Source organism: Myotis lucifugus, unplaced genomic scaffold (genome assembly GCF_000147115.1).
Source record: "Myotis lucifugus unplaced genomic scaffold, Myoluc2.0 scaffold_658, whole genome shotgun sequence".
NCBI classification, from domain to species: domain Eukaryota; kingdom Metazoa; phylum Chordata; class Mammalia; order Chiroptera; family Vespertilionidae; genus Myotis; species Myotis lucifugus.
In genome coordinates this window covers 25,335-37,879 of record NW_005871706.1, presented here as the reverse complement: position 1 = coordinate 37,879, position 12,545 = coordinate 25,335, and the positions used below count along the sequence as shown (strand labels likewise).

The following is a 12,545-nucleotide window of genomic DNA, read 5'->3' as shown; positions in this document are numbered from 1 at the left end:
TCCATCCTTAACCAGAAAACATGCCGTAGGCGGCCCAGGGCCCAGCACCCTGAGCTCTGCAGGCACGGAGCTCTGCCTCCCGGGCAGGAAGCAGGGGCAGCTCGAGGAGGGCAGCCAGGAGCCAGGCCTGGAGGCTGCCCCGGGAACCACCCGGCACAGGGTCTTGTTGGCTGCCCAAGCTCAGAGCCCCAACTCAACACCGGCCAGCAAGGGGCGTGAGACGAGGGCCCCTGGCTCCTCTGCCAGCTGGGGGTGCTGCCCGATAGGCCTAGGGCTGGACACCCTGTTGGGGGAAGGGGAGAAGGGGGAAGGGGGAAGGGGGGAAGGAAGGAAGAGGGGAAGGGGAAAGCAAGTGGCGGGCCCAGCTCACCTTCTTCATGGGAATGGGGGGCGGCTTGGTGCGCGATTTTTGGACCTGGGGGGCCGGGTTGCTCTGCTCGTCCCGCATGGCGAGGATGGAGGAGGAGTGGACCATGGTCAGGTGGGGGGTCAGCCCGCTGTGCAGGCAGCTGCAGATGTACTGAGATGGGACGGGGCAGAGTGAGCGGCCGGCGAGCAGTTCTAGCCATTCCCTGGACAACTGGCTACCCGGGACCTTCTCACGCCGACCACTGCCCATCCCAGCCCTTCCAGCCTCTCCCGCAGCCTCTTCCTGCGCCCGCCCACATCCCGAAGACAGAGCCTTCCTGTGTTCACAGGGAGGGTCAGCCCAGCAAGGGGACACTCTCGCTGTGACCCCCAAAGGCCTGGCTCATCCAGCTCAAAGAGGGCCCAGGAACCAGCTCCCCCACCCCCAGGCCTCTGCCCCGGCCTCTGTCCAGGCCTCTGCCCAGGCCTCTGCCCAGGCGCGGGACCGGGAGCCCAGGCCGCGGCTCACCTGGAACTGGCAGAGCGGGTAGCTGCCGTACAGGTACTCCTGCTTCCCGTTCACCTGCAGCGTGTAGTCCTCGGGCTGCTCCACCAGGGGCTGCCGGAACACCGTGGCCTTCTTCCGCAGGGCGCAGGCCATCAGCGCCAGGGGCACGTCCTTGGTGGACACCTGGAAGGTGAAGCTCTCCTAGGGGGAGGGGGAGGGGTCAGCCCTCCGCCCTGCGAAGGGACCACAGGGCCCTGGGGCACAGGAGTGGGGTTGCCGATCTGCCCTCCCCGCCCCTCAAATGTGAGCTCCACAGAGCAGGGTCTGATGGAGGCACAGGGCCAACTACCAGGAAACACGTGTTGAACGAATGGACAGACCAAGGACGAAGGCCATGTGGCCGTTCTGTCTTGTCGAACTGCCTGGGGGGATGTTCGGCCGAGCCCCGGGCATGCGTGGATACCCCACAAATACCCAGTATCTGACGCTACAGAGAGGAGAGAGAATCTGGGGGGCTGGGGAGGGGCTGGGGAGTCTCACAGGGACAGCGTCCCCCACGGACACAGCGGCCCGGATGCGGCACCAGCGGAGCCACCCCTCACCTCACTGCCCTCGAACTTGACGTTGACCAGGAGGGCCCGGTTGGGGACCCGCAGGGTGCCGGCGCCCCAGGTCCGCGCCGAGGGTTCCAGCTGCAGGGGGAAGCTGTACTGCAGCCAGGCCTCCCAGCCCAGCTGCTGCCGCCGGGCGGCCGCCTCCTCACAGAACTGGCGCATCTTGACTCGAAAGTCATTCTCCTCCGGGTCCCGCAAAGAATCAAACTCGTGCAGGCCTGAGGCAGGAGGGGAGCCGGGGTCAGCAGGGGTCCGGGGGCGGGGGCCGGGCCCTGGGGGCAGGCAGCCGGCAGCACGCGGCCCCCTGGCCCGGGTACCTTTGCCAATGAGGAGGCTGATCTGCGAGTTGATGAGCTTCTTGACCCGGTCGCCCTCGCGGGCCACTTAGGGGCAGGACGGGCAGGAAGGGCTGGATGTCGCACACCTTTCCGCTGCTCGTCCTCCAGCTCCTGCTGCTCCGCCGTCTGGTTGACGCAGGTGAACACGTAGGCCTCGGGGTCGCTGAGCATGTGGAAGAGCGGCTCATACTGGGCTCGGTGCCACAGCGCCTGGGAGGGACGGTCACCGGTCAGGGGTCAGCCCTCCGACCGAGGCGGGCGGGGCCCCAGGGTGGAGGCTGGTCTCAGCCTGGGTGTCCCTTGCAAGAAGGCAAGGGCGCCCGGCCGGCGTGGCTCAGTGGTTGAGCGTCGACCTGTGAACCAGGAGGTCACGGCTCGATTCCCGGTCAGGGCATGTGTGCGGGTTGCAGGCTCGATCCCCAGCAGGGAGCCTGCAGGAGGCAGCCAATCAATGATTCTTTCTCATCATTGATGTTTCTATCTCTCTCTCCCTCCTTTCCTCTCTGAAATCAATAAAAATATATTTTAAAATGAAAATTAAATAAAAAGACAATGGCAAGATCCCAAGACCGCCACCCTCTCCAGACGCCGGAGCACTGACCACGGGGTCACCGGGAGTCCCCGCCCCACTCCTCCGGGTGCTCTTACATCCCCCGGACATGACCTCCAGGCACCCCCAGTTAATCGTTCTGGGGCTCATCACCCCCCTTGTAAATGCTGGCAAACAATTCAGGAAAGCGTAAGGCACTGGGGCGGGGGGGCATGAACCCCTCTGTGGGCTGTGTGCCCTCCGGGCCAGGGGTCCCCAGGGATTGCTGGGGAGCCTTCTCACAGTCAGGATTAAGTACAAAGGTGTTCCCCACTGAGTCCCGGGAAGACGAAAAAGGAGAGACCAGCCTTAGTTTCCCCCATGAGGGATGGGTAATTGTGGCCATAAACCCAAAGGGACCACACAGGGACGGGACCCAGAATCCAGGGGTTCCTGGGCAACAGAGCACTCCAAGAGGCATCATTAAGAGGGAAAAACGGAAACTGTAGGTCAAGCAGATGTAATTCAAACCCCGTTCATAAAAATGACAATAAACATAGCGCCCTGGCAGGTGTGCTCTGGGTAGAGCATCGGTCCACGCACCGAAGGGTCGCAGGTTCGATTCCCGGGCAAGGGCACTACCTGGGTTGCAGGTTCGATCCCTATCCCTGGCCCCGGTCGGGCGGGTGCAGGAGGCAACAATTAATGTTTCTCTCTCTCTCTCCCCCTTCCTCCTTCCCACTTTCTCTTCTATGCTCTCTAAAAATCAATGGGAAAAATATCCTCGGGTGAGGAGTAACAAAAACTAAATAATAAACATATGATAACCCTTTGGCTGTGCCCTGGTTTCTTTTTTATATACAGTCCAGTATTGTTTGTTGTGATAAATTCTGATTAAAAACTTTTATATCCTTCCAGAGTTAAAATGTAACATCTTTTTCATTTTGTTAACTTTAGGTAAATATTACTTTAAGGTTAATCTTACTTTTTGCTTTCAGAGCGATACATGCATGTTAATTCAAATTCCAACGCTGTGACCATAAAACACGTGGGTCCCAGCAGTCTCACCTTACACCCCAATTCCACTGCCATTTCTTCATGTGGTTATTTATGCCACAGGCCAGACAGTAAATATTCTAGGCGCTGCTGGCGGCCATACAGTAATTGCTGCAACTACCAACTCTGCCTTGTAAGGCGAAGGCATCCCCGAACTATATGTAAATGAATGGGCGTGGCTGTCTTCCAGTAACCAGGTGGTTTGCAGAATCCTGATCTATATAATTCATATGTTTATTGTTTATTTTTTGTTACTCCTCACCAGAGGACTACACGCTGCAGGTGAACAGGAAGCAACGGTGCAATATTACTTTTGAAATAGAAAAAAAGAAATTTTATATTTAAAGAAATCTCCCAGGAAGGGAAGATTAAAAACAAAAAACATAAAAAAACACCTCAAGCCCTGGCTGGTTTGGCTCAGTGGACAGAGCGTCGGTCTGCGGACTCAGGGGTCCCAGGTTCGATTCCGGTCAAGGGCATGTACTTTGGTTGCGGGCACATCCCCAGTAGGGAGTGTGCAGGAGGCAGCTGATCGATGTTTCTCTCTCATCGATGTTTCTAACTCTCTATCCCTCTCCCTTCCTCTCTGTAAAAAATCAATAAAATATATATTTTTTTAAAAACACCTCAAGGATGGTCCATTGCACCATTGCTTCTCTCTTTTTTTTTCTGCTCCCAAGTATAGCTTTTAGAATCCTGAGCTAAGGTCTTGCCCTGTAGCATGACACATTACATTTCCCACTTTGTAAGTGGAACAAGCCAGTCACTACCAAATACCGTCCAGATGTCTAATGTTCTGACTCAGTCGTTTACCCTGAAAATTATTCAACAAAAAACCCCCAAAAATGATTTTCAAAGATGTGTTACTAGGACCACAGCCCTAAAGACAAAAGACCAGCAAACGCCTTACGTGGCCGTGGATGGAGCGTGGTTCCAGAAACACCAGCAAGGTCGTGAAGAGAATGAAGGGCCAGGTGGGAACACAGCCTGAGCTCTCACAGGCACCACGCAGGGGGCAGCTGAATTGGGAATGGTAGGCAGACGCTAACTGCAAGTTTCTAAACAATTCCTAGATGTTACTGACACCATTTACAATCCTATCCGAGGCTCTTAAACCTGAGAAATTGCGTGTGTGAGTGTGGGTGTCTGTCTTTCCGAGTTCCAAACGCTAAGGACTAGTTTCAAGGTCAAGCCCTAGCTGGTTTGCCTCAGTGGATAGAGCCTCGGCCCTTGGACTGAAGGGTCCTGGGTTCGATTCCCGTCAAGGACACGTACCTCGGTAGCAGGCTGGATCCCAGCGCCAGTAGGGGCATGTTCAGGAGGCAACTAGTCAATGTGAAGCATCGATGTTTCTCCCTCTCTCCCCCCCGCCCTTCCACTCTCTCTAAAAATCAATGGAAAAATATCCTCAGGTGAGGATGAACACACAAAACCAATAAATAAGGTCAAGATGGTACCTTCTTGATGGTGCTGAGGTTGGCATTGCGGGACACGGGGAAGTTCAGATAGACCCCCGTGGGCAGCAGGAAGTCCACCGCCACGCTCTGGTTCTCCTCGTTGGCCCAGAATTCCATGGGGCAGTCCACCCCCGGGGGCATCCTGTTCCTCACTTCTCGGACGCCAGCTGTCCTGAAAAGGAAGAGAAGGCAGGGTGAGCCCGCAGGCGCCGGGGGAGGCCTTCGAGAGGGCCCTTCGGAAAACAGGATTCAGGACCTTTGGCCGCGGGAGGCTCAGGACGGAGCCTGGGGCCTCGCCCCGCCCGGGGTGGCCCAGGCCACCTGCGGCCGAGCTGCCTCTCAGCACAAGCGGACACTCCGGCCACGTCCCTCTCAGCAGTGGCCCAAGTTCAAGACACCAACAGACCAGCTTCAAATCACTTTTTCTCAGGATCACACGCGGGGGAGACCGGCCACGGCCACCAACTGGCAAAGGAGCGAAGTGGCCGGCACCGAAGGCTACGGCTCTGAAACGCTCTAACCCGAAGCCAAGTGGCTTAGAACTGGCTGTGGGTCGTGAAACAATCTGTTGAAACATCTCAGTCATCCCAATGCCCTCAGTCACACCCGCTCCCCGGGAACGAAACGTTACAGGCTCCAGTGAAGGTCTCCGAGCGCCCCCAACGCCTCAGGCTGCCACCACTTGCATCCTGATTGATTATTAATACTGTCCGTGGATGTTTTTTTGTGTTTTTTTTGTGTGTGTGTTTTTCCGTGGATGTTTTTAGACTTGTATTATACTAATATGTATCCACAAACAATTCCTACTATTTTTGCATGCTTTAAAACTTGGCGGATACACGTAGCTCTAGTTCATGCTTTTTGACTCTTGTGGTGTTTGACTTTGTAAATAAACCACGTGTTATTTACCCCTTCTCTCATGGATGAACCTCAAGGCTTGGTTCTACTCTAGGTATTACAAAAGCAATGCTACAATGTATATTCTTTTTCTATTCTTTTTAAAGATATATTTTTATTGATTTCAGAGAGGAAGGGAGTGGGAGAGAGAGAGAGATAGATATATCAATGATGAGAGAGAATCATTGATCGGCTGCCTCCTGCACACCCCACACTGGGGATTGAGCCTGCAACCCGGGCCTGTGCCCTGACCCGCAATCGAGCCATGACCTCCTGGTTCATAGGTCACCGCTCAGCAGCCAAGCCGGGGGAGGCTACAATGTATATTCTTGCTCGCATCTCCTTGTGTGCATGTCAGAGTCCCGATGAGTGTTGTCCAAGAGAAATATAAAGTGAGAAACATGTGTTGTCAAAGTTACCAGTAGCCACATTTTAAGAAGTAATTAAAAGACAGATAAAATTAAATTGAGTAATATATTTTACTTGATCCAGTATATCCAAAATATGGTCATGTTGATGATATCAAGATAGAAAAATTACTAAGCAGATATTTTACTTTTTTCCCCTCTTATTTTGAAATCTGTTGTGTGATCTATACTTGCTGTGCACACTACAATTCAGACAATAGATTTTCATCAGAAATCTTCATCTCGCCCGGCAGGTTTGGCTCAGTGGATAGAGTGTCCGCCTGCGGACTGAAGGGTCCCGGGTTCGATTCCGGTCAAGGGCACGTACCTTGGTTGCAGGCTCCTCCCCAGCCAGGTCTCTGGTCGGGGTGCGTGCAGGAGGCAACCAATCGATGTGTTTCTCTCACATCGACATTGCTCTCTGTCTCTCCTCTCTCTTCTACTCGCCCTAAAAACCAATGAAAAAATATCCTCGGGTGAGGATTCACACACACAAAAAAAAGAAATATTCCTTTCTAAGTGGATTTCGTACAATCGGCAGGTGAAAAAGTCAGCTCACAGACTCAAATTGTTCTAAAGATACTTTAGAAAGTTTTCAAATAAAGGAATTCAAGTACCGATTCTTACATTTAAATGAATTAAAATTAAATAAAATGCTTAAAAACCCCCTCCCTCAGTCATTCTTTCAGAGTTCAGCGTGGCTGGCTGGTGGCCACACCGGGCAGCGCAGCCCGGGGCACACGCGCCGAGCGGCATTGCCCGGTCACAGGCCCCACCTGTGGCGGGTACAACCACGTCATTAACGTCACCAAAGTGAAGAGGTGACGTCCATTAGCAAGAGCAACACGCTTTCCCTCCCTCACCGACACTCGGTATTGTCGAACTTGCTCACTCCTGCCAACCGGCGAGGCCTCAGATGCTCCCGTCATTATAATTTGCATCTCCCTGACTTTCCATAAAAGGTTTATCTTCTCCAAGGAGCCTGCTTACAATCGTGGCCCCTGTGTCTGTGGAGTTATTTGTCCTTTTCTTATGAGCTTGTGGAGTTTCTCTAGATTGAAGTCTTTTGTTGATTAAATGAGTTGGAAATATCTCCGAGTCACCTTTGTATTTTGTTTAGAGAGGGGTTTTTTCTTTTGATAAGTATTTCTTAATGTGGATGCAGACAATTTTTCAACCTTTCCCTTTCTGTTTTATGATTTTTATTCTTTAGAAGAATACTTCCCTAACCTAAAGTCACATCCTTTGAGATTTAAATGACTTGTAAAAACCGTTGAAAGGAACCCTAGCGGGTTTGGCTCAAGTGGATAGAGCATCAGCCTGTGGACTGAAGGGTCCCGGGTTCGATTCCGGTCAAGGGCATGCACCTCGGCTGCAGGCTCATCCCTGGCCCAGGTTGGGGCACATGTGGGAGGCAACCCATTGATGTGTCTCTCTCACATCGATGCTTCTCTCTCTGTCTCTCCCCCTCCCTTCGACTCTCTCTTAAAAAAAAAAAAAGTTGAAAGGAAATGTTTAGTGGGAGACAGACATTCTGGAGGCTCTGCCAGAGGGGCCCAGGCCCTGCCCTTGGTGGGACGCAGACCTGCTCTGAGCAGCTCCATCTGCACATCGCCCTCCGCTGCCACGACACAACCTGCCGAGATCCCCGGCCTCTGATCGTAAAACCACATCCTACTCTGGGTTCCTCTTTCTGAGAATGGCCAGGCCAAAGGCTTTCTTTTCTTTTTTTTAAGAAAGAACCTATTGATTTCTTAGAGAGGGAGAGAGAGAGAGGAACATTGATGGAAGAGGGAAATATCAATCAGCAGCTCCCTACAAGCCCCCACTGGGGATGCAGCCTGAAGCCCGGGCATGTTCCCTGACCAGGAATCCAACCGGCAACCCTTCAGTGCATGAGGCGATGCCCAACCAACTGAGCCACACGGGCCAGGGCATGCTTTCCTTTTGATTCAAAATGCTGGGGCTCGTCAGGAATGCCGGAGAACCCGCTTACAATGCTCCATGGGCAAGTCAGGAGCCCCTCCGGCCATTCATTCCTGAAGCTATGACCAAAGGGACGGACGGGGCCCCGAGACAAAGGCACCCCCAGTCCCCTGCCTCTTCCCACATGGAAACGAAGCTTTCCACTACACTCACCCAGCGGGAACACAGGGAAGTTCTCTGACGTAAAAACTCATTCCTGCCCTGGCCTGGTGGCTCAGTTGGTTGGAGTGTCGAAAGGTTGTGGGTTCGATTCCCAGTCAGGGCACATACCTAGGTTGCGGGTTTGATCCCTGGTTGGGGCCTGTACAGAGGCAACTGATCAATGTTTCTCTCTCTCATCAATGATTCTCTCTCTCTCTCTCTCTCTCTCTCTCTCTCTCTCTCAGCTTTATTCTCTCTAAAATAAATAAAAGCATATCACTGGGTGAGAATTCAAAACAACAACAAAAACCTCATTCCTACCAGGAGACTCGGGGTGGTGAGGGCAGCACGTGATCCAATGCCCGACACCGGGCAGGGGCAGGAGAAAGTGGGGACTCTGGACCCAGGACCCCGGGTGCAGCTGCCGATGAGCCCAACCGTCGGAAGCCGACGCCCGCTCTGCAGATGGCATGGGGCACAGACGCCAGCGGAGGCCGGGGCTGCAGAACCGCCCAAGAGTGCACACTGGCACAGCCACTTCGGCCAACTGACAGCATCCACGATGCCCTCGGACCCAGCGGTTCCACTCCTGGGCAAGCACCTGACAGAAAGGCCAGCTTCGAGCCGAAGCGGAGTGAGTCCGAGAGCGCCTGCAGCAGCGCTCTCCCTGACAGCCCCGACCTGGGAAGTGCCCGAAGGCGCAGCAGCAGGGAGTGGAGAAATAAACTGTATCCGCTCCCACCGGGATGTGACGGAGCAGTGAGCGTGGTCTCCAAACACACACAATATAAATGCGTCGCACAAGCATGAAGCTGAATGAAAGAAGTCAGGCCCAGAGGAGTACGTGCTCACAGAGAGCAGGCACGGGCAGACTACCCTCTGTTGGCAGAGAAGATGGGGTCACCCCTAGGGGAGAGCAGTTACCCCGGGGGGCAGGGGAGTGAGGGCGTCTGGGTGCTGGGAATTTGGGGGGTTTCTTGATCTGAAAGCTGGGGACTTTTCACAGACTCAACACATCCTCAGTCCAAGGGGTTCAGATGGGCTGACTTCACTCCTGGCCCGAGACCCAGGCCCAGCCCATTGGAGCCCCGAATTCCACCACTACCACCACCACCACCACCACCCCAGCCCCGGTCATGAGGAGTGGAAGCCAGAATGAGACTTAGGCCCGCCAATCACTGCACATCATCTTCACAGTGATTCCAGGATGTGCATGGGATTATCAAATCCGTGCAATGGGTTTTGACCTCTGGATTTCTTTGGGGACTTCCTCCTGGGGTAGCAGAAAAACACAGAATATGTACCTAAAGCTGCTGGTGACCATCTGCTGCCCTTAAGGGGCGGAACCTGAGGAGAGGCCAACGTGGAAAGCAGAGCTCAGGGTGGAGAGTCCATGCGGGGGCCCAAGGACAGCCTCTGATTTCCTGGATCCAGCCATGCCTGAAGCAGGCTCTATCCCTGCACTTTTCAGTTCTATCAGCCAAGGGTCCCGGTTTTGATTCTGGTCAAGGGCACATGCCTGGGTTGCAGGCTCGATCCCCAGTAGGGGGTGTGCAGGAGGCAGCCAATCAATGATTCTCTCTCATCACTGATGTTTCTATCTCCCTCTCCCTTCTTCTCTGAAATCAATTAAAAAAAAGTACATATATATTTTTAAAAAGAAACACTTAGGAGCTGGGTGGGTCAGATGGGGGACAGTGAGGGAGGAGGGAGGATGACAGCCAGGTTCGGGCTTGGGAGATTGGCTGGGGGGGTGGGGGGAGGAATTTCCCAAGATGGGGACGCATAAGGGAGAACTACGTTTTGGGGGCAATAAAACAGCAAGAGCCGCATCTCAGACATAGTGAATCTGAGCTGCTAACTGAACGTCCCAGGGAAGACAGCCAAAGGGTGAGGCCAGGCTGGAGCTCAGGGCAGAGGTCGTTAGGGTGACAGGCTATAACCTGGGGGCAGTGGTGACACATAGATGTGAAGCCATGGGGACAGATGAGACAGAGACAGAGGGTCGAAAGGGGTAGGACCACCCTCAAGGCACTCGGGATCCAGCAAAGATGACCCAGGAGTGACTGATCCTCCCTCACCCTGAGTCATCCAGACTGTTCAGGCCGGCGTGTGTCTGTCTACATCTGAACCGTTAGTAAAATATCAAAGACAACTGGACAGGGAGGAGCTCAGTTCCTTTCCTTCACCCTCCACTTCCGGCCAGCACCACGCACAGAAACAGCCGCCTGGCCGCAGGGTGGTCCCGGCTGCAGGTCTCTGTCCCAGGACCCACCATCCCCTGGCCAGCTGTTCTCAGCGAGACGCACTTTCTCTGGCTTCTCCAGCTGAGAACGTGCGACTCCCTCCAAATATTCCAACAGAAGTCCCCCTCCTCCCCAGCCAGCAGCTCCCGGCCTGGATTTATTTCTAAGGAGGAGGAGGGCAGGCCACGGATGCAGGAGCCCAGCGTCGCAGGCGCCCCCTCCAGGCTGGGAATGGCTTGCAGCCCATCTGCTCGTCCCCAGACCTGCTAAGAAATGCCTTTCATTCCTTTTGCAACTCCAGGGACCTGGGCTCTGAGCTGGCATCTCCTGAGTCATCGCAAATGTGGCTGCCGCTCCAACCAGGAGCCGCTGCCAGCCTTTGTCAACGTACAGCGACAGGCTGCGTGGTGCTGCAGCCAGCAGGCGTGCGAGGGGACAGGCCGCGGGGAAAAGAGAAATGTGCCCCACTTCCCTGAGCAGTACACATCCTCCTCCGTGAGCACCTCCGCTGTCATGGGCCTCCAGAAGGTGCCTTGGAGCAAGCATGTCAAACTCGTGGCCCACAGGCCGCATGCCTTGTTTGTTTGGCCCGTGTTAGCCTTTGAGTTTGACATGGTCCCCACCAATCTGTCTACAGCGAGAGATGCTCGTCAATCCCGAGACAAAACCTCTGCCCAACGCCTGATTTCAGAGCTGAAGTTACAACCCCAGAAGCCCAAGAGAAGGAGCCTCAGAAACTCCTAGAAGGCGGTTAGTATCTACCATCAACCGGCTGGGAGGATCCAAGACCAGCAGGCACCGTGACGAGGGGCAGGGCCCCCCACCGCCCCCCATCGCCCCCCTGGCCAGCCTTCCGCGCTGTCCTGCACGGAGGGAGTCCCCACTGGGCCTCTTGACCTGGGGTTACTTCCAGGTCCTTCTCAGCCTCAACAAGTCCTTCTAGCCCTCACCGGTTTGGCTCAGTGGCTAGAGTGTCGGCCTGTGGACTGAAGGGTCCCAGGTTCGATTCCGGTCAAGGGCATGTACCTGGGTTGCGGGCACATCCCCAGTGGGAGATGTGCAGGAGGCAGCTGACCGATGTTTCTCTCTCATCGATGTTTCTAACTCTCTCTCTCCCTTCCTCTCTGTAAAAAATCAATAAAAATATATTAAAAAAACATATATATATACACATATTTTTAAAAGTCCTTCTAAACAAGTGTTCTGTCTCCCGCAGAGAAGGAAATGGACACTCTTCCTATTGCCCGACTTCTGTGGGAGCCAGATGCCAGTGGGCGCCTCAGAAACGGAGTCGAAGGTCTTTACCCAGAGCACCCACTGCCCGGCCAGCTCCTGCACATCCACCTTGAAGAAGCTTCTAGAAACCAGCCCCTGCTCTGGCTGCGAGGAAAACCCTCCTGGAGGCCCCGGGAAAGAGGCCGGAAGGGCCTCTCTCTGCCCCAGGAGGCCAAGTCCTGCTCATTCATTCATTCATTCATTCAGCAAATACTGCTTGGAGCACCAGGGGATGTGAGGGGGAGGGGGCAGCGCCACCGGCTCTCACGGGGGTTTAGTCTAACGGGGGAAACGAAACAAGGAAAGGACAGTGGAGAGACAGGCCGATTTCCGAGAGTAAAAGCGTCAAAATGGAATAAAAACGAGCTTGCAGGGAGGGTCTCTTGTCCGGGAAGGGTCCTCGCGGGAGACTGTGGGAACTGAGGCTCAAATGAGGAGAAGGATCCAGAAAAGCTCTATGAAACAGGTTGGGTCCTGGAGTCGAGGCCTGGAGGCGAGCTGACTGGTGGGGAGGGTGCGAGCCTGCAGGGGGAGCCGCATGAGGAATCCGGGCCTGTCACCAATGCCTGGGGGGGGGGTGGGGGGTGCGGAAGGGAGGGGCTGGAGAGGGTGTCACTGGTGTCGAGCAGGAGACTGACACGGCAGCGGAAGGGAGGGAGGCAAGAATGGAAGTGGGAAAAGCGTTCGGCCCCAGGGCCCCAGGTCAGGCTAGATCAGCGGTTCTCAAACCTGTGGTTGCGACC

The 12,545-nt window shown here is 54.7% G+C and overlaps 1 protein-coding gene across 1 annotated transcript in view; it reads right to left on the bottom strand.

Moving 5' to 3' along the window:
• The window catches only part of PIK3CD (phosphatidylinositol-4,5-bisphosphate 3-kinase catalytic subunit delta), a 28,531-nt gene that overhangs the window by 9,346 nt on the left and 6,640 nt on the right, over positions 1-12,545 (bottom strand). The window contains 8 exon segments of the mRNA XM_023746358.1: positions 151-186; positions 364-520; positions 878-1,057; positions 1,459-1,688; positions 1,788-1,854; positions 1,856-1,897; positions 1,899-2,018; positions 4,851-5,022. Coding sequence (XP_023602126.1) covers positions 151-186; positions 364-520; positions 878-1,057; positions 1,459-1,688; positions 1,788-1,854; positions 1,856-1,897; positions 1,899-2,018; positions 4,851-4,991 — 973 coding nt within the window. The 5' untranslated portion in view covers positions 4,992-5,022.